This window comes from Misgurnus anguillicaudatus, chromosome 7 (genome assembly GCF_027580225.2).
Source record: "Misgurnus anguillicaudatus chromosome 7, ASM2758022v2, whole genome shotgun sequence".
Lineage (NCBI taxonomy): Eukaryota > Metazoa > Chordata > Actinopteri > Cypriniformes > Cobitidae > Misgurnus > Misgurnus anguillicaudatus.
This window is the reverse complement of record NC_073343.2, coordinates 38393027-38413737: the sequence shown is the minus strand read 5'-3', so window position 1 is coordinate 38413737 and position 20711 is coordinate 38393027. Positions and strand designations below refer to the sequence as shown.

Below are 20711 nucleotides of genomic sequence, written 5' to 3'. Positions count from 1 at the left end.
TGATTAGCCTTCTCTAATAATTTAAACCCATCCAACCAGTTTATAACTTTACCTGAGTTTATCATACTCCTCTCTCCCTTTGAGAAGCGCTTGCTGTTTGTCTTTAATCTCTTGATTTAGCACGTTGGACTCGGCCTCAAGTTTCTCCAGCTGCTTTTTGAAGGCAGATATTTTCTTCAGACGCTGAATTTGCTCTGCCTCATGGCTTCTTCTGAGACTGTTTAGGATGTGAGAATGAGTCCAATCATTTACATTTAAAGCAGAACAACTATATATAAAGTCGATAGATGTTGGTCAACTATTAAACTTTAAACAAATGGCTGCAGAATTCCTGTATGTATACTTGTATGTAAGAAATGTATACTGTATGAGATGAATAGAATCACAATGAACTTACCTGTGATTTATTTTGTGAATTCTGTCCTGAAGCAGGCATTGCTCCTTTTCTAACTGTTTCAATTTATTCTCAGCACAGACGTAAATCACCTGTAAAACCGGCACACTAAAAATCTATGCAAAATCTTTACAAAATCATCAAGGGGCCTGTTGACTGGAAATAGCCAAACGTTACTACGGGTGAATTATTTGGTTTTCTTTCTGATGTTTAATCTTACTATTTCAGTTGCCATAGATAGATTTAGAGGTATAAGTCAAGAGTTTGGTTCAGAAATGAGAACATTTTTTTTAATTTTTAAAGGCATTGGCATACCAATTAATATAAGTCAAACTACAGTTGGTTTGTTCAGGGGCGCCGCTAGCAATTTTGGGCCCTATGAAAAAATAGGGGGTCAGGCCCCCACCATACCCATTTCGAACCAAACATACAATCCAACCTACTGTAGCTATTCAAAATCTTTGTCTGTAATTTAATAATACAGAACTATTTATTTTGCTATTGTTATGACCACAATTATCAGTATTTATAGACACCTACAATGTCTGCAGCTAAGATAATTTATTGTGCAATGTAAATTTAATTGAAAAATACAGTACATTTATCGAATATTCAGAGAAAATGCAATGTTCTTAAAGATTAAAGATACATGAGACCATGCCTGTGAAAACCCAGCTGAAGTATTTCTTTGTGATTTACTGTTTTCCACATAAATTCATCCTACATAATGTAAAGAACATTTTGTGAAAATATAAACTTGATATCTTTAATATTGACTGAGTAATGTCATGTCAGCGATTGAAATCATAGTGAAATTAATGCTTGAAATTAAACTGTGATGCTTTTTATCTCACAATAAGATTTAAGACTTTAGTCTGATTTTCACATGCAGTCTCAGTGACATACTTGAGCTGTTACACACACCAATGAATGACATTGTAACATTTAAAAATGGCAAACATGCATCTTTTCTATACAGTTACCTTATTCCTCAAATAAGACTGAGTCAAAAATGCTTGACCAAAGCCTGTATTATAATTATTAGCATTATTTATAAGGTAAAGAACAAGTTTCACACACCAGCAGCTTCAGTAAAGCAAAAATAACGACAGATCATTGAAACGGTGAACTTGAGAAAACAGCTAAATTGTTATTAAATGATTCTTCAGACTGTTTTTAAATCAACGGGACTCTAAAATGAAATGAAGGACAACTATAGCAGATTACAACATAAATTTCCATTGATTTCTTAACGCTGTTGCAAGGTGAGACGCTTATACATAACTGGACTAGTTTAGCCTCAGTTGCATTTCAGTTTCATCACAATCAACTCGATTCACGACTGCATAAAAATCCTTCCTTGGCATTTTGCGTTGCAAAACATTGAAGTGTGTAACCGATCGCATTTCTAGTTTATGTTAATTAGCTTATACGGGCTACGTTAATTAAACAGCTTATAAGGACTGACTTTGCGTTAGAATCATAACACAAAACAGGGAACGTAAATGACCTTGTTTATTTTTAAACTGAGGTGAACAGACCGAAGACTTTACAGTGGAAAGAAAACTCCATTGTATTGCTCCAGCGTCACATTGTGTAAACTGCATTTATAGTAAGGAAGTGCACATATGAAGATATCATAGCAAATAGCAGTAAATACACACACCTTGCTCTCTTGTGAAGTTCACGCGCACTGTGAGACCGTGGATTGAAGACGGCGCTAACACGCAGAGTAAAGACGGGGGCGGAGCTAAGAGGGCTCAGCTTAAGGGGGTTGCGTTTGCGGCACAGTTCTTCGCTGGGGCCCTTAAAAGTTCATGGGCCCTTAGAATCGTCCTAACTTTTCCCCCCTTTACGGCGCCCCTGGGTTTGTTTTGATTTAACACTGACTTTTTGAGACATTAGCTTATTCACTGTATCCCCCAGAGCTAGATAAGTACATACATACCTTTTTTATCTCCATACGTGCCTAGCTTAGCACAAAGACTGGAAGTAAATGGCTCCAGCTAGCATACTTCTCCCAATAAGTGTAAAAATAATGCCAACATTTTCCTATTTATTTGTTGTGATTTGTATAGTCACAGGGTGTACAAATAACAAGGCCATATGAGACAGCAATCTTTTAACCGTATACATACTGGGAACTATATTCTCAAAAGGGAAACACTGCTACTTGGGCAGAGTGATTGGCGCAACACTTGCAGCATGCTAGCTGGAGCCATTTACTTCCAGCCTTTGTGCTAAGCTAGGCTAGTGGTGGGTGCGTCAAACAGAGTTACGGGACGCACTGAGATGAAAAGGGTATGTATGGACTTATCTAACTCTGGGGGATACGGTGAATAAGCTAAAGGCTTCCTTTAAGGGGCTGGACACACCAAAGCTTTTACCCCACGGCGGGCGCATGTTTTCAGTTGTTTCCAATGGAAGCTCGGCGCTCTTCAAATTAGCCAGCAGCTAGCAGTTTTCTTCCGCGCTGAAAACCGGCGCACAGGCTTTTTTCCGCGTTCAGCATTTGGCATTCGGCATTGTCCAGGCGTTTTCAGCCGCGTTTAAAAGTTTTGGTGTGCACAACTCCTAAGCCTTCATAACTACATAAAAATACAGCTATGTAGCACAATAAAACACAATAAAAACATGATAACATAATTATAAACATGTTTTGAGAAAAAAAAAACTTAAAAACAGAGTTATCTCATTTTGGAACCAAACTTTGACTATTTACTAATCATCTTGTCTTCTTGTATTATAAACTGCGTTTCCATTACAAATTTGCGCAAAGTTTTTGCTTTATTTCTCAATGTCAACAAAAAATTATTGCGAAATGACGTCATTTCCATTAACCAATGATATGCGACTAAAAATTAGATTTTCCTTTTGATAAGTCATTCCAAACATCATGTCAACTGATGATGGTAGGTTTACTAATTTCACATCCACTGCACTAGGCATTATTTTTAAGGTGTTTCTTGTAGGTAATAGTACATTATTTTAAATCTAAAGAGATGTAGGAGTGTTATCCGAATATTATTATTGGCTAGGAAAGCACTTATTGAGGTGTTTCTAGGAGTGCGAAAAAACATTCCATTGCAGTTTTGCAAAATGCAACTTTTCCGAATTGCCTGAAAAACCACCTCATGCAAGTGTAAAAACTTGTTTGCAATATAGGAGTTTTCGCGAAATTGATGCGTTTCCATTGGTCGTATTTTTAATTTGCAATGTCAATTTGCGCAATTTCAAGGGTAATGAAAACGCAGCTACAGTCATACTGATTGTATGCTTTCAATTTCAGGGAGAAAAAAAAGAGCAAACATGCTTGTGTTTCATAGAAGAAAGTTACAATTTCAATATAACTAACATCACACAACAGATCTCACCTCCTGGTTTTTCTGTGCTTTAGATTTAACTTTAATTTCTTCCTTGAATTTTCGACTCTCTTCTGCCAAACTGTCCTGCTCTTCGGTTAACCTCCAAATCTTCTGTTGGATTTCTTGTGATTTCTTTTCAGAAACAGAAACTTTGTTCTGGAAAACCAAAAAGGGAAACAACCATTAACTTAGCATTTTTAAGTTTTTTTTCAACTTTTAGTTATTCTGCGAACAGGAAAATTATATTAACCAATAACATCTGTCATGAATCTGGGTTCCCACACCTTAGTTAACTTCAAATTCAAGGACCTTTCAACGACTTTCCAGGTCCAATAACCTAAAATTCAAGTACTAAATGTGAACACATTTGAAGTGAGAGCAAGGTTACATTGTGTTACCTTTTAAGATACATTGTTACAGTTTCCTTTCGAGGGAACTTGCGCTGCATCACTGCGATGACACGTTGGGGACGCCTCCATGGGTAAGTGTGTCTGAATGCGTTTATCAAATTCAACCAATGGTGAGGCTTAACAACAAAGATAGGGTGACGCGGGAGCCAGGAAGTATATCACTATCTGAAATATTGCCAAAGACGGGGTTACAGTGACGCAGGAAGTATGGCAAGAGAGACGCAGCGTCTCGTTCCCTACTCAGGGAACAACAGTTACATACGTAACCCGAGACGTTTTCATGTGTCAAACACAATTATGCAAAAAAGCATTTTGGTATGAATCAACATTCGCATACAGAAGATATAAGCATTTAAAGTGAACAGTTTAGCATGTGTGCTTAAAAAGTCTAGAATTTTTATGATATTATCCTACACTACAGGGAATAATATGGATTTTTTCCAGAAAAATTCTTGCAAAAAATTTATTCAAGCACTTTCAATGACCTGTATATATGGATGTATATTTTCAAAAACTTCCCAGGGCCTTGAATGCTTTTTCCCCCAGACTCACACACTTTCAAGGATTTTAAGGACCCGTGGGAACCCAAAAGGCGGATAACCCAGATGCAGACGTTTACACACAAAAGTTTATTCACAGTAACATAAAGGCCCATGAGGGGGCAAAACAACTGACAGAACTCACAGGAGAGGAAACATGGCATCACATGGGACAAAACGAACCAGCACAGAACAGCAAACACAAGGGCACTAGATAGGGGAGTAAATGATAAGGGTGTAGGTTACAGAAATGAAACAATAACAGGATAAATAACAAGACAAGGGGGCAGCGTCAGGACACGAGAGAAGGAAGCACTACCACACAAAACATGTGGGACATGATCCTGCCACAAAAAGCAAAAACTATGACGAGAAGGCAGGAACATGACAACATCGGTACAAAGACACCAGAGAAGTTAAAGGTGCAGCGTGTCATTTCCGCACCACTGGCAAAACAAACAAGTCAATGTATGGAAAGTGCCAACAGGTGGTTTACTTCTAGCTTGTTTTACACATTATACTAGGATAGGAGAAAATACTGCAAACTACAAATAACCAAACAATTACGCTATTGCTAATACACAGAATGTCTCTTTACATATATGCAGAATATTTGGGGTATTTCTCTCATTCTCTCAAGGTATTTTTCACCCAAAAATTTGGTGAGTTTTTTATTTATTTGAACACAAAATAAATGATGATAACCACACAGTTGATGGAAACCCATTGACTTCCACAGTAGAAAAAAATAAATAGCATGGGTCAAGTCAATGGGTATCATCAACTGTGAGCTGTGCTTACCATCATTTATCAAATTTCTTCTTTTGTGGTCAAGATAACAAAAAACTCAAACAGATTTAAAACAGCATGACGGGGGGGGGGAAATGCATTTTTGGGTAAACTATCCCTTTAATACAAATTTACATTTTTAAAAACCAAAACAATGCTTTGCAACAACACAAACCTGACAAAGCTCCAGCTTTTCTTTGAGCTTAAATTCAGATTCTTCTCGTTCGATTTGTTCCTTGAGCTGTTCAACTTGACATTCCATCTCTCGCACCTACAAGCAACAGAGATGCTTCAACACGGCCCACTTTCACACTTCTGCAAAATGTGTTAAAACATCATACTGTACCAAACACCACGCCATCTTCTGTTTCAGGTCCTCCAGCGTTCGTCTCAGATCGTCAAGGGATGATAAAGATTCATATCTCTCTTTCTTTTGCAAGAACAACTGCCTGAGGTCTTTTAGACACTAGAAATACAGTATAAGATTTTCACCCTGTGATTTCACAACAACACAGATTTATACTGTTTTGGAAAAAAATGTAAGTGCAAAAATTGGTCGTCATGATAAAAGCATTGCAGTTGCAATGACAAGTTAATGGGTTGTTAAAATGATAACTAAACCAATTTAAAACCTCAAAAGTCTTAACGAGCAATAAAACACAAACTGTGCATGACTAAGTATGAGCAATGGATTGACAAAAATAAAAAACACAAGGTCACCTCCTCTTGTCTTTCCACCTGGTCACGTGTAACGGCTTTAGTCTGTTTAATGTGAATGTAATCCCGCTTCATCTGCTCCAGAAGAGTTGCTTTCATGAAAAACTTCAAGGAAGAAAGATATTGTGAATTCAACCTCAAAAATACAGCATTAGGGAGTGGTTTCCCAGACAGGGATTAGCTTAAGCCAGGACTAGGCCTTAGTTTAATTAGGAGATAAAACTAATTTTAACAAACATGCCTTACTAAAAACATCACTTTTGATGTAAAACAAAGGACACTGATGTATTTTAAGATATGTCAGTGAAAGTTGTTTTCAGTTTGGACATATCTTACATTTATTTTAGTCTAGGACTAATTTAATCTCTGTCTGAGAAGCCGCCCAAAAAAGCCTTTTACAAAACCAGGATTAGCAACAAAACTTTAGCTATTAATAAGAGATCTGATTTCACTTTTTAAACAAAATCACCTTGTATTTGTCGGTCTCATTTTTTGAATGCAGGAATTGTTTACTCATTTCCTGGTTGAGGATTGACACTGGATTATCAACCTGTAACATGAAATCAATTGAGAACATAAATGAAAAGTAATAAGCCAAAGTTTAATAAAGTTTAGAAGTAGTGATCTGAACCAACAAGACGTTAGAGCGGTTACGCACGTGCACAGCTGAGGTCAAAGACCTCGACACAAACATGTGGTTTGTGGTTAATGTAACCAGGAATTCATTACAACGTTAAATCCTAAAGAAAACGACACAGTATTTGTAAGAAATTGCATTGGAAGTTATCAAACAAACCTGGATGTTGAAATGGTCCAGTATAGCAGTTAACTCCTCCTTCTTTGTGGAGATAACGTGCCCTAAAAATAGAGCAGATATTTATATGTGAAAGTAGAGAGGAGGCTAACATTTCTATCCAAAGAAATGACATATTACCTGTTTTATTCTTAATCTTACAAGTCCTGCAGCCATCACTTGTGATCCGATGCTCGATACAGATACTGTCACCATAAGTCTCGATCTTATAGGCCTCCTTCCCTCTGTTCTTTAATTTCACTTTAATATCTGCAGCGCTGTACACAAAGTGCCACAGAGTGATTACCACACACAAAAAAGATGCTATCATATAAAGAAGCTTCACACTTGTAGTTCAGTTCACTTAGTTCTTTGGTTCGGACCAAAAAAGAAACAAAAAACTTTGGTGCGCACTAAACAGGCGAACAGAGACCGCTTAAAGGTGTGTCTCTGTCTGCTTCCTAACAAACTGTGGTGTGGTTCGACTGATATGTGAACGCACATGGACTAGAGCGCAATGAACCAAAAACAGTATCTGATATTACAAGACGTGACCCTGATTTCACAGCGGGATGAGCGATGTATGCATAAACAAAATGAGCAGAGGGCAAACGTTGAGCAACAGAGGTAATGAGCCGCATTAAAATTTGATCCATCAAGCATATGCTGGAAAAATGCACAAAATGTTTGGTGATAGTAAAATATATTCATGAGCTCTAAGCTGTTAATAACAGCTCCATATAAAGACGCATAAAATGAGCATGTTTACTCCAGCATGCATATTGTTTTTGTGGATGAGTTGACATGGCTGGCGACCTTATCCTTACGCATTAAGGTTTGTTATCTTCAGGTTCCCTGATAAAATGCTAAGCGAACCATGACTTAATAAATTGTTATTTTTTTTGGGTCCGGACCAAAAGAATAAAATGAACCGGACTACAATTATGAAAACACGCTAATAGAGTCCTTGCCAGTACTATTTTAAAACAAACTAACCTCTCTCCATATTTTACAAAACCCTTCAAAGATGCTCCTCTGTTGGTTGTGGTTGCTTTTCCACCAAGCCCCACTATAAGCGCTGTCAAAATGGCACTTTTCCCACCTTACAAAATTACACAAAAAAAGAAAGTTCATAAAAGATTTTGGTTCCAAAACGCGATAAATGCCATTTACAAAAACGAGTTACTGTCCAAATCAGTATTATATCAAGTCAGTATTTAAAAGTAAATGCTTAATTTTAGGCAAAATACAATATCCGCCGTGTTATTCTGTCATCTTTTCTACCTTTTTTCCCAAAACGCAATAAATGCCACTCCTCCTTTTCTGCAGAATGCAATAAATCCGCTCCACAAATTACAGTGCACCATTCCACGCATTGTAAACAAACAATGGCGGCAGGTTGAACACACAAACTCCTCGATGAAGTTTTCCTCATTTTGTACTTCGTGATCAACAAACAAACAAAAACTAAATAATACTTTATTGGCATTGATAAACCTGTGGTGGTTTTCTGTGACGGGAAAAAAACGTAAGCCATCAAAATCTAATTATTTATGTGAGGCACTCGGGAGCCAGTTGCTTGTTCTCCCTACAGCATCAAGCTTCTGTCATGCTAACACATTGACCCCAGGGGATCTTTTGGAAAACTTTCCATTATTTTACTCAAAGTCAATGAAAATCGAGCAGGACTAAAACATTTTACAGCTGATCGCTGTGAAAAATGTTAAGCAACGGCATCAAGTATAACCGCAGCAATGACAGTGATCTTAATATGACAAAGTAAGTGTTTTGATTAATGCCATTAATGTTTATTTTTTTTTAATCAGTGTATACAACTAGTCAACTAAATGAATATAAAATTGCAAAGATGAATGCACATTTATACATATTGATTTAATAGATTTATAGCATTTTGTGGAAAAAATAATTCGTTTTTATAATAAATCTTTGAAAATCAAGTTACATTTTTTTTGTTTTTATAACTTAAAGATGCTATGTGAAAGTTTGTAACAGAAAATAGTGGTTTTAATCTTGTCACTTTCTTATAGAAAACACGTTTTTACCGAAATTTATTGCGTTTTGGAACCAAACTCTTCATATATAATATGGAAATTATTAACTAATAGTCACATAGAAAGTCTATATTACTATTACAGATAATCATTCTCATAAATCATGAAAAAGTGTCAAATTCTGGTGGTACCCATACTTACTTCCATTGTTCCCAACAATGAAGTTTACATTTGGTCCGAAGCTGAACGGTCCAAGTAAATGGTGATTCATGAAGTTCTTCAAAGTGATATTTTCTATGACACCTATATCTCCAACACTCTGAAAGAAAACACAATAATAAACATTAATTGTAGTTGAACTATCACAATCCTCATAATGAAACATTATCAAGATCACTCCAAACCATAAAAAACATACTTTTTTAAAGAAAACCAACAACAGTACTTTTCATCTGTTTGGAATTATGCACAATTAAACTGTCCTAAATCCACAATGCAATGAAAAAATATTGTATAGTACAATAATCTGACATTAACATACTGCTAGATAAAAGTCTTGGGCTGGTGAATTAAGTTTTTTCCCATTATACCCAATTACTCTCATGTTGTACAGGTATACACACAATTTAATGATTAAACTGACAGAAGCAGAGAGCGGCTGGTCTTGCTGGCCTCCATCCTCTTCATCAACATCCATATCATCCTGAACACATGTTTTTCCCTCCGTCCTAGGAGTTTTAGAGGGTTTTACAACATCAAGGACACAGGACCTCCTCTTATTCATGACTGATGCCTAACCTAAAGAAAAGACACACTATTACTGTTCAAAACAAACTAGCAACCACTAGTAGTACTACATCACAAAAACACATCAGACGCACCAGCATGCACCTAAACATAACAGTCCGCCGGTAGAGGGATGCGCCTTACAATAGACTAGTTAAAAATAAAACTAACGAGTTTAACTTTGCAGTTCATGTTGCACAACCCAGTTCAGACCCCCGATATTAAAAACATGAAAGATTTAAAAGCACACTACGAATTTAAAACGTCATTCAGATGACAGAAACGCGTTAGCATGTCGACAAACAAAGATAAACAAAAGGTGCACATGCGAACACGCATCATCATAACTGACATTAAACAGGTAAATTAACCAGACCGTTTTAAAGTTTAACAAATTCACATTCGCGTAAGTATTTTAAATTATATTTCGCATAAATTGCATCACATCAAGAAACTGGACTTACTCATTCCTCAGCATCTGGTGCATTTCAAGACTTCCTGGTTTGATGGACAGCGATGTCAAAAAAAAAAAAAAAAAAAAAAAAAAAATTGACAGCGAACTCCACCCTCAAAATACAACATGACTAAAAACGTTCAGTCTACTCAAAACATACGTATCACACAGATATTTTTTTTACATTAATAAGGGAATTAATATGAGAATTTAATCATTTAAGATTTTGTGTATTATTTTTCCGTTAGAAGGAGGAAGTAGCTTACTAAAGACAAAGAAATATCACATAAATGTAGATGTTTCCATTAAAAAAGCAGCAGTTATTTACATTTTTACTTCTACGTATACTTGATCCCATTCAAACTATTTAAAAAGCTTGTGAGAAAAGATTGTGATACAATTTTATCACAGTGAACGCTAGAGGTCCTCTCGTCTCGTGCAACGTTCTTGCGGACAGGTGTGTCGACCTCATGCGCATCGCTGCGCATACCAATCGGCGTATGACATCACAGTACCGCATAAGCTATTCGACTGCTCTAGCTGCTTAGATCGAACAAAAATATAAAAATTAGGGATGTCCCGATCAGGTTTTTTTGCCCTCGAGTCCGAGTCCGAGTCATTTGATTTTGAGTATCTGCCGATACCGAGTCCCGATCGGATACTTCTATAATACATAAAAAAAGAATAAATAAGAGCGAAAAAAACAGAACCAGGATGTTCCTTATGTCATGCCGCATGCATTGCTGTTTCTGTGTGGAGTCAAAAGAGTCTAACTCTGTGCCAGCGCATAACTACAGATGTGTTAAAAAATAATGAGAATATATATAGTATATATGTACAGGGGTTAAATTGGGATTTGTTTTGTGGGGATGCTCTGTTGGGAGGGAGGGTTCGAGGGGTAAAATGTTTAATCCTGATGACAGCAATGCCACTGGTGTGTTTCAATGACATTTTGGACCTCTGATAGGATTTTATAACTTTCAGTTTTAAAGCTGTGCCACATGTTGACCCAAACTTTAAAACCTGAACTTTAAATTATGCAAATCTATGAGTCTGACACCCTATATGCATTTGGTGCACATGTCATTATGCACAATTGATCAAACTTTGAAGGAAGTTATAAGAATCAACCTCCTTGACTAATTCTAGGCATAAGATAGGCTACCCAGACTCAATTAACAAGAAAAACAACATACTGATTCAGCAATATGTCTTATAAATTAGCCATAGAGATTCCCTAAGCTGGTCAGCAGTTAGTTAAAAAATACCTATAGTTAGGTCGTAATTAATTTGTATAATCAAAATACATTATTTTATTAAACTATACAATCAGTTGTATCCAGTTATCTAGTTAACATATTGTAATGAGATGAGTGACATGGCTAGACATACTTTAATACTTTGTTTCTAGACTTCTATTAAGTTTTCTCGACGTGGGCACCATTCTTACCTCTCTCTCTATCTCTCATCTCTACAGTATCCTGCGCAAAAGCGCGTTCTTGAGGTTCTGAGTGAGACGCGGAACTGCGTCTGAGCCCATGGTGACAAAAACGATCAACGCGTCGTTTAAATGATCGGTAAAAATCCGGTTTTTTCGTGGGTTCCTTCCACGCACGAGTGTGAAGCATATGAATGTATTTGAAAGCACGTCAATAGGCTTGTTCGACTTCATGCAGCGCCGCAACAACCGGCAGCCGGATGACGTCAAACTACCGCGAGAGTGATCCGCGAAATCATACGGAGGAGTTTGCTTTTACTCCTCTCGCGGAACTTTGACGTCATCCGGCTGCCGGTTGTTGCGGCGCTGCATGAAGTCGAACAAGCCTATTCTCTTCTCATCAGTTCACACGCACCAGCGCAGCGCGTACACTGGCGCGGAGCAGAGCGAGACCTTAATGGATTTTAAACCCTGCATATGTATCCGAGTCCTGATCGGGAGGTAACGTCCGATTCCGATCGAGTCTGAAAACACGTGATCGGGGCCGATTTCCGATCACGTGATCGGATCGGGACATCCCTAATAAAAATCCACAACACATAATAAAATATCAATATACAGGATAAAAGGTGTAAATGCCGAGCTAAATGAAATATTTATGTAAACAAATGAAGGCAGCTCAAGTTTTCGAATCGCTCTCGCGGTATTTTGATGTCATAGGCCGATGGGTCTGCGCAGCGCCAGATGAAGTCCAACCAACGCACCTGCCATCATGCACGTGAGTGACGCGCGTTTATTGATTTGTTTAAATCACGTCAGCGGCGTTTGAATTGATGTTTCCAGACGCTGAACTCATCCGTCAATGAAATCGATGGGTAAAGTTTGGTAAGTTTACATTGTTGAATTAATGTTTTGACTTTAAAGTTCTCATGTTGAAACCATGGTTGAAACAAGAAAACCCTTACTAGATTCACGAGCCCTTACTGCAAAACAGCTTAGCTATTTCTTAACTGACTAATCGGCTTTTTTTCAGTGACGCTGGTTAACGCCACTCTATCAATATAATGGACATTTCTCTTTTTTTTTGTCAACTTGGATTGTATAAACGATGGTTGTGCCATTCACTATTTTAGTTTGTGTTAAATGATGCAGGAAATGTAACGTGCTCCTATATCTGGGATTATATACATTGGTTTATAAACAGTAAACTGATTCAATGCCACATTGCACTCGAATTTAAACTAACGAATGCCATAAATCTGTATTCAGAATAAACACTTTTCTAATGTTTATATTGAGGCGCTGTTAACAGGTCTGTATGTGTATGAAGTTTACATTGTAAGGCTGTATGCACAGACTTAATATATACAAATGTTAAACAGGTGGCATGATTAAATTATATGTTCTTTAAGTTTTATGTTATGAAAAACCAACATGGCAGAGCAGTCAATGGTGTTGAGGAGGGTATACGCAGGTATAGACCCCTTCAAGGTTTGTAAACACGCGCTTGACACGTTTAAAATTGCTTACAGCCACAGGTGTTGCATTTTTTGTTTTTGAGATTTTGCAGGAATCCCGAAAAACTTAACGACAGACCTGGTGCGATTTTCAAAGCCCACAACGCAAGTAGGCATTTTTGATGATACCGAGTAATACGCAACTCAATCTGCTGAAATGACTTTTCTGACCTCGACATGCGCAGTGGGAACCGCCTGTGACGTGAACTGTGAAGGGGTCTATACGGACTACGAAGTGTACCCACTTTTTTTAATAGATGGCATGGGGTATACCCAAATCCTTTTTAGATGGCATGTTAACCTTATTTGGGCCGCTATTAAAAAATGGGGGCATAAATTAATAGTATACCCACTCAGCACCATTATACCATTGGGAGCAGTGGCTTGCATGTTGTAGGTATGTGACAAAAATTTAAACATGGGTAAATGCTAAAACTAGTTGTTCAGATAGAAAGCGCTTGAAAAGACTTTACAATGACTCCAAGACCATGTCTATGGGTTCAAGAATAAACAAAATACTGGCCATTTGAAACTCGAAAATCATCACCTTATTTTGTCCCATTGTTTTCCATTTTGCGGGTGGTAAAACAACCCTTGTGCATCGTTCAAAATCATTGAAATTTCATTCACTTGTAGTTTAGCAATTAAACTAAAGCTAAGTTACAATTTCAAGAATGTTTTTACTCCACACATCGCTTGAGGTACTCCAAAGTTTTGTCGAGAGGAACCAAATTGACAGTCGTGACAGCCGAGATTGTCACGTACCTACATGTTGTGGTGTCATCAGTAATCAAGTTTAGTCAATTTACTTTAAAAACAGTGGGTATCACAGTCAGTTAATACAAAAATGATCTTACTAATTTGTTTTCATCTCTCTTAGAATGTTCTTTAACCTTCTGGAAAAGATTCCACATCAAGATGTGTTCAGTTCCTGCTTTGCCAGACATTGGGTCAAATATTACCCTTCACATTACAAGAGTTAACTTAAACCCCCACAGTGTTTTAGTAGAATTCGGAGGAAATTTAAATCACAGACCAGAGAACACGGAAGTACAACGACAAATAAAAGAAGAGATTGATTTCGAGAAGGAGAGTCAGGATAATTTTGAAGGCAACCCTGGAGATGTATGCTATGTATATGACGATAAAGACTGGCATAGAGCAAGGATTCTTTCAAAATATGAACATGAATACAATATGTTCCTAATTGATGAAGGTAAATTATTCTGGGCATCAAGGAACGTTTTAGCAAAATGTCCACCCAACCTTTTCAGTTTACCTCCAACAGTAGAGCATTGCATTTTGGCTGGTGCATTACCTTTGTGCTTTGAGAGTGGATGGTCTGAGGCTGCTTCAGAGTTCATCAGATGTTTGTGTGGGAAAAACATCTCGGGACGTGTTCAGGATGTGATAATGCCTTACAGAATCTTGCTTCTTGACATTCCAAGTGTATCTGATCAAATGTATGAACTTGGATTCACCAGAAAGGCATCTAATGAGGACTTTAAAAGCCTTGTAAAAACTTTGCTGCATTCACCAAAAGGAAACATTTCGATACGGACAGACTTTGGGATGCCAAATGCACAGGACCACACTGTTGAATCTGAAATGTTGTATCAGTACTTGTACCCAGAGTTGTTGCCTGGAACCATTGAGATTGTTACTGTGACGCATGTAGTTCACCCATTGAAAATCTTCTGCAAGTTGCATGTCTTTTCACAGGAGCTTAAGAAATTAAGTGATGTACTCCACAAATGCTATGAAGATGCATTACCTTCTCTGATATCACAACCACTGTCTGACGGGTCTCCATGTGCAACCAAAGGAAGTGATGGCAAGTGGTATCGATCTGTCCTCCAGCAAAACACAGTCTCCGATGTCGTCAAAGTCTTTCACGTCGATTACGGAATTGGAGACTTTGTTAAACTCTGCAATATCAGACCTTTGTCTCCGAGGTTCCTTCAGTTGCCGGTTGTCACTTACGCATGCTCTCTACATGGGATCGTTGACAAAGGCACTGGATGGCGAACCGATCAGATAGATTTTCTCAAATCTATTTTTCAGGGTCAAATCTTCATTGGAAAGTTTGAGCAGGGCAGTCTCCACGAGGGTGTCTACCATGTCACGCTGTATGGGAATGATAATGTCAATGTAAACAATGTTTTTGGCCTCAAAGAGCATTGCTTGTCAGTAGCAGAGAGAAAGTGTGCTGACAAAACTCTCGAGGCGCTGAACAAAGTAACATACAGACATCAGCATGACAATGTGCCGGCATGTTTTCTGAGTCCGAATACAAGTTCTTCAACAGATACCCGTGAAGGGTCCAGAACAGAAGCAAACTTTGAACCCACAGAGGGAATGCAGTCACTAAATAATGCATGTGATGTTTCACCACCCGAAACTGAAGTGGGCACAAAAAAGAAGGTATGGATAACTTGTGTCAGAAGTGTAAACCAGTTCTATGGTCATTTTGTGCACAATTTTGATACTATTAAGAAAATGACCAGAGATATTCAACAACTGTGCCGCAAGCGAACGCAAGGAAAATTTTCACTTTCCCCCAAGATGATGTGTTTTGCCAAATATACAGATGGGTGTTGGCACCGGGGACAAATAGAATCAACACATCCAAAATTACTCGTCCACTTTGTAGATTATGGCAATGTGTTGGCTTTGGATAGATCGGAAATTCTACCGCTTACTCCGGAGGCCAGTGCAATTGCATCAATTCCCATTCGAACTGTTGAGTTTGAACTTTTCAATGTAACATTACCGGAGTCACATGAACTTAATGAGTGGTTTGAAAACTATGCCACAGATGGTGTGTTCTGTGTCACTGTAATGAAAAAGAATCCTTTAGGCAAACTATCAGTGGAGATGTACGATGAGAAAACAAATCTCAATTTAAAAATGAAAGAGAAATGGAGCAAGACTAAAAAGCTGAAACAAGGCTCTAATATCAACAGAGACGCAGATAAGGCTCGTGCTTGCAAAGTGTTTTCAGAAGTTATAGAGTCAAAAAAGCAGAGAGAGCAGTTTAGTACTACAACGCAAGCGAATGAGATGATGTATAGGAAAGTGCCGAAACCAGTTATTCAAGGTACACTGGAACAAAATTGTAACACAACTGGACACAGCAGAGCAGAGTATAATGACTCACGGCAACAAATGGCTAAGCAGCAAAAAGTGACGTCTCATTATCCAAAGCTGACAGATCTTCCCTCAAGGGGTTTGCATGAAGGATACGTTTCAGAGGTTTATCTTTCACACTGTAATAGCCCATCGAGTTTCTATGTACAATTGACAAGTGAAGAAGATATAACATTTTCCCTTCTGGATGAACTTAATTCTTCACAGTTAAGCAGTGCACAAGTTGACCTCCAAGTGTTGAGGGCAGGTGATGTTGTTCAAGCAGAGTATCCCTCTGATGGAGCTTGGTATCGTGCTGTTGTTCAAAACAAACAAGACGGCAAGGTTCAAGTGCAGTTTATTGACTTTGGAAATGAGGCGACTATCCCACCCCCTAAAATACGGCAACTCGACAAGCGGTTCCTAAACATTCCCAGGCTAAGCATTCATTGCTCACTTGAGGATGGTAAGACTGGATACAAAAGAGATTGGACCAAAGAACAGGTCATAGCTTTTAAAAAGGCAGCAGGTGAAAATGGTGAGAAGAAAATCCTTTGCAAGTTTATTCGCAATAATAGATCTGCTTGGCTAGTCAGTTTAGAGCACCAGGGCATTGTGCTGGAAGGGCCATCATTTAACATGAGCCAAACTGACGCGCAAATGCCAGGCACTAAAGATATCCAGCCGGTAACGTACAAGGGACCAGCTGTAACCGAAAGACAGACTGTAGAGGCATATGCTTCATCAATCTGTGGGCCAAATTATTTCTGGTGCCAGTTCAAGAACTCGGAAGAACTTGACAAAATCTCCTTGATTGCGCAAGAAATTGGAAATGGCACTCAAACAAATCCAATTCACCAAGATCAGCTACGTGAGGGACTACCATGCCTAGCACGCTTTTCGGATGAGCTGTGGTATCGTGCGCAGATAATTACCAAACTTCCCAATACACTCTCTGTTCTCTTCATAGACTATGGAAATGAGTCAGAAATTGACCTAAACTCTGTGAAGTCCCTTTCCCGTGAGCTCCTGGAAAGACCACCTCAAGCATTTCTTTGTCAGCTGGGAGGATTTGGTTCCACGCATGACGCTTGGAATGACGTTGCATCTGATAAATTTTTTGAGCTTCTGGTGGATGAACCTTTAAAGGTGACAATTCAAAACACTGTTATTAACCCTGGTCATAAGTGTCCTCAATATAATGTCCTTGTTGAATGCAAGGGACTTGTTGTTAATGATTTCATGAAAGATTATTGGTGTGGCCCGAAGCCTCAAATCTGCAGTCAAGTTTCAGAGGGCACGAAATTGAATCCATTGGCAGGTCAGAACAAACATGCAGTAGCAAGCCCTAAAACTGTCCAGAAAGATTTGATCCATGATTCTGTAAATCCTAAACTTCTAGTGCAGCATTTACCTCAAGCAACAGACCTTCCTTCTCGTGTGATAGAAACTGGTATGGTGTGTGAAGTTTACATTTCGCATATCGGCAGCCTAAGTAGTTTCTTTGTGCAACTGGCAGAAGATGAGGACACTTTGTTCTCTCTCAGTGAACAATTAAATTCACCTCAGTTATCAGAGAAAGACGTCATTCATGCAAGCAGTATTCAGCAGGGGAGTCTGGTGAAAGCCGTGTTTCCAGAAGATGAATGCTGGTATCGTGCAGTTGTCAAGGGGATTACCGAAAATGGCATGATTCAGGTGGAGTTTATAGATTTTGGAAATGACGCCATTGTTTCTCCATCTAATATCAGTAAGCTTGATGAGCTGCTACTTTCTTACCCAAGGTTTAGCATTCATTGCAGTTCCAGTTTGGAGGATCAACTTAAAATGCAGAAGGGATTGGAAGAGGAGATACTTCTTTTCAAAAATGCATTTGGCCAGGTTGGTGAGAACAGAGTTTCTTGCAAGTTTATTAAAGAAGACAAGGCCACTTGGGAAGTTAAAATGGCACTCAAGGTTAGCACGTCAGACTCCTCGTTGGGTAAAAGTGAGAAATGGGATGATTCAGATCAGATTCAGCAAAAGATTCACTCTACAAAACAAATGGTGTCTCAAGCAGAAGTTTCTATACCTGTCAATCCTCAATTTAAGAAACCAGATGTGTCTTTGGGACAGACGGTAGAAGCTTTTGCATCGTGTATTGTTGGACCAAATTATTTCTGGTGCCAGTTTGCAAACTCTGAACAGCTTGACCGAATCAGCCATATTGCTCAAGAATATGGAAACTCCAACGAAACGCAATCAATTCAGATGGATAATTTGGGTCCTGGAAGCCCATGCCTGGCTCGTTTTTCTGATGACCTGATGTGGTATCGTGCACAGGTTATTAAACAATCCAAAGACATGATATCTGTGCTTTTTGTCGATTATGGAAATGAGTCTGAAATCAATAAACGTTCTATAAAAGCACTTACCTGTAATTTACTCGACACTCCACCTCAAGCATTTTTGTGTCTGTTGGAAGGATTTGCACCCTCAGAGGGATCTTGGGATGATTCAGCTGCCGATCATTTCCACGAGCTTCTAGTGGATAAACCTCTGAAAGTTACTGTGAATGCCATTGAAAATACAGTTGACCCCAGCAGCCCGCCGTATTGTGTTAAAATTGAGACGCAGCAATGCCTTGTAAATGAGCTCATGAGGAACTTTTGGATTACTTCTGTGAGACAAGACCAGAACTCTGGTGAGGTGTTTATCTCATGTGAGAACTCTGTTGAATCTGTAGAGCTGTGTCTTTCTGAGGATAATCAAACAAGTGAAACTCATTGTGTTCCTCTACCTGAATCTGGTGAAGAAGAGTTAACAGCAGATACTGGCTTGGATGTTAGACCTGAAAGCAAGGTGGATGACAAGCTAGATAAAACAGACATGACTGCTACCATAACAAATTATAATGCCATGGATAACAGTCCGACGAGGACAGATTCACTTTTAGAAAACAATGATCAAATCCATGAATCCGATGACGGAGTTCCTGTTGTATCAGGGCAGGAAGCGCTGCTGGATACAGAGGACAACAGAAAAGAGACAGAAGATGAAAGGTCTGATAAAGGTTAGTATATTTATACTGTCTACGTTTAATACTTTTTATATATTAGCAGTGCTGGTTGGGCATGTTGGTGTAATAGTTTTGCTTGGTTGGTTGGTTTAATCTAGTTTCATTGGTTAATCACAGACTACGCTCACTTTATTTTTTCACAGATGCCCTGGCAACACTGAATAAAAGTAGAACTTGGACAGCTGGTTTAGAAACGCTGCACATGGTATTCTAGATTTTTCTTTAGTATTTTCTTTTTAATAAGTATATCTTTTTGAATTAAATATTTTTTGTCTTTTTTTATTTATAGGTTTGCAATGAAGAATTCTGCGAATCCACCGAGTGCATCTCAAAATGATCATTTTAAACATTTAGTGCTGGGGTGGGAAGGTGTAGTACTTCGCTCTTATTCATTTTTTGTGACACCGATGAATATTTCTTCTCAGCAGATGTCTTACCTTTTAAAAGGTGTAATGATGACATGTTTTAATTATGTTGATCATCATGTTAGTTGACCTTTTAAAAACATGATGCTTGACTGCATTGTTTGTAGCTGTAATCCGAGGAGCATATGTAATGTGTGTGTTGTTTTTTTTTGCAAAATTTATATTATGTGCATTGTGATCATCTCCTCTGTGCCTTAATCTGAATGTTTATTTGTTTGAATAAAACAATTTCATAGATTTATCTGTTTTGAGTATATGCACTCCATGTTCACCTTTAAAAAACGGGATCTTTATTTCACTTACTCTAGTTTGGTGGGTCCCACTGACAAGCACAAAAAAGCGTGTACGTAACTGCCTATAAATAAAATTTATAGTTGTGTGTGAAACAACTTATTTTAAATATAAATTATTCACGAATTATGTATTATAATTAAGCATAATATTCATTAAACGTCATCTAATGCTTTATTTCACAAATACCCGGCCGTTAGTCATGTCGAACAAAAGGGGGCGCGTGAAAGCTTTAAATCCTCCATTGAGCAGCTTTCAAATCTCTGGACATTGTTTTACTAGATATTTTTTTACACAAAACTATTCATGAATTATTAGTTACCGGACACAAAAGTGTAAAACCGCCCAATTTTGTTTTTGAAAATGCAGTCCAGTAATCGCCAACAACTGTATTTGATCTCTCATGGCCAGCGCGGAGGAATGTAACACTTACCATGTGACGATGCTCTCAACGCAACATAAATACTTTATCTATTATATGTTATACCTAAATAAAGCTATATTAAAGTTTCTCAGAGCGTATACTAAAATAAATATTTTACCCGCTCAATTTGTTTCTGTGGACGCCACATGCAGGCGCGCTGTGACGCAATG

At 38.1% G+C, this 20711-nt stretch overlaps 2 protein-coding genes across 6 annotated transcripts in view; one reads left to right on the top strand and one right to left on the bottom strand.

Moving 5' to 3' along the window:
- Window positions 1-20674, bottom strand: part of smc6 (structural maintenance of chromosomes 6) — a 28900-nt gene extending 8226 nt beyond the window's left edge. Inside the window, exons 1-14 of one of the 4 annotated variants that reach the window (XM_073869910.1) lie at window positions 20551-20639; window positions 10270-10303; window positions 9663-9817; window positions 9221-9338; window positions 8004-8109; window positions 7149-7285; window positions 7011-7072; window positions 6684-6764; window positions 6218-6319; window positions 5844-5963; window positions 5673-5768; window positions 3769-3915; window positions 398-486; window positions 53-217 (exon numbers count right to left, since the gene is read on the bottom strand). In XM_073869910.1, coding sequence (XP_073726011.1) covers window positions 53-217; window positions 398-486; window positions 3769-3915; window positions 5673-5768; window positions 5844-5963; window positions 6218-6319; window positions 6684-6764; window positions 7011-7072; window positions 7149-7285; window positions 8004-8109; window positions 9221-9338; window positions 9663-9803 — 1364 coding nt within the window. In that variant the 5' untranslated portion in view covers window positions 9804-9817; window positions 10270-10303; window positions 20551-20639. Of the gene's footprint in view, window positions 1-52; window positions 218-397; window positions 487-3768; window positions 3916-5672; window positions 5769-5843; window positions 5964-6217; window positions 6320-6683; window positions 6765-7010; window positions 7073-7148; window positions 7286-8003; window positions 8110-9220; window positions 9339-9642; window positions 9818-9900; window positions 10224-10269; window positions 10304-20550 lie in introns of those variants that run through there. The other 3 variants (XM_073869912.1, XM_073869911.1, XM_073869913.1) reach the window with 3 other exon arrangements.
- Window positions 12432-20063, top strand: tdrd6b (tudor domain containing 6b). Of its 2 annotated transcripts, XM_073869909.1 has the most exons (5): window positions 12432-12582; window positions 14095-19395; window positions 19545-19606; window positions 19691-19762; window positions 19850-20063. In XM_073869909.1, exons 2-4 carry the CDS (start codon window positions 14133-14135, stop codon window positions 19736-19738), a joined length of 5373 nt encoding a protein of 1790 aa, XP_073726010.1. In that variant the 5' UTR covers window positions 12432-12582; window positions 14095-14132; the 3' UTR covers window positions 19739-19762; window positions 19850-20063. The 2 variants fall into 2 exon arrangements, with proteins under 2 accessions (XP_073726010.1, XP_055027957.2); XM_055171982.2 differs by having other exon boundaries at window positions 19691-20063.
- Window positions 20675-20711: the final 37 nt, after the last annotated feature.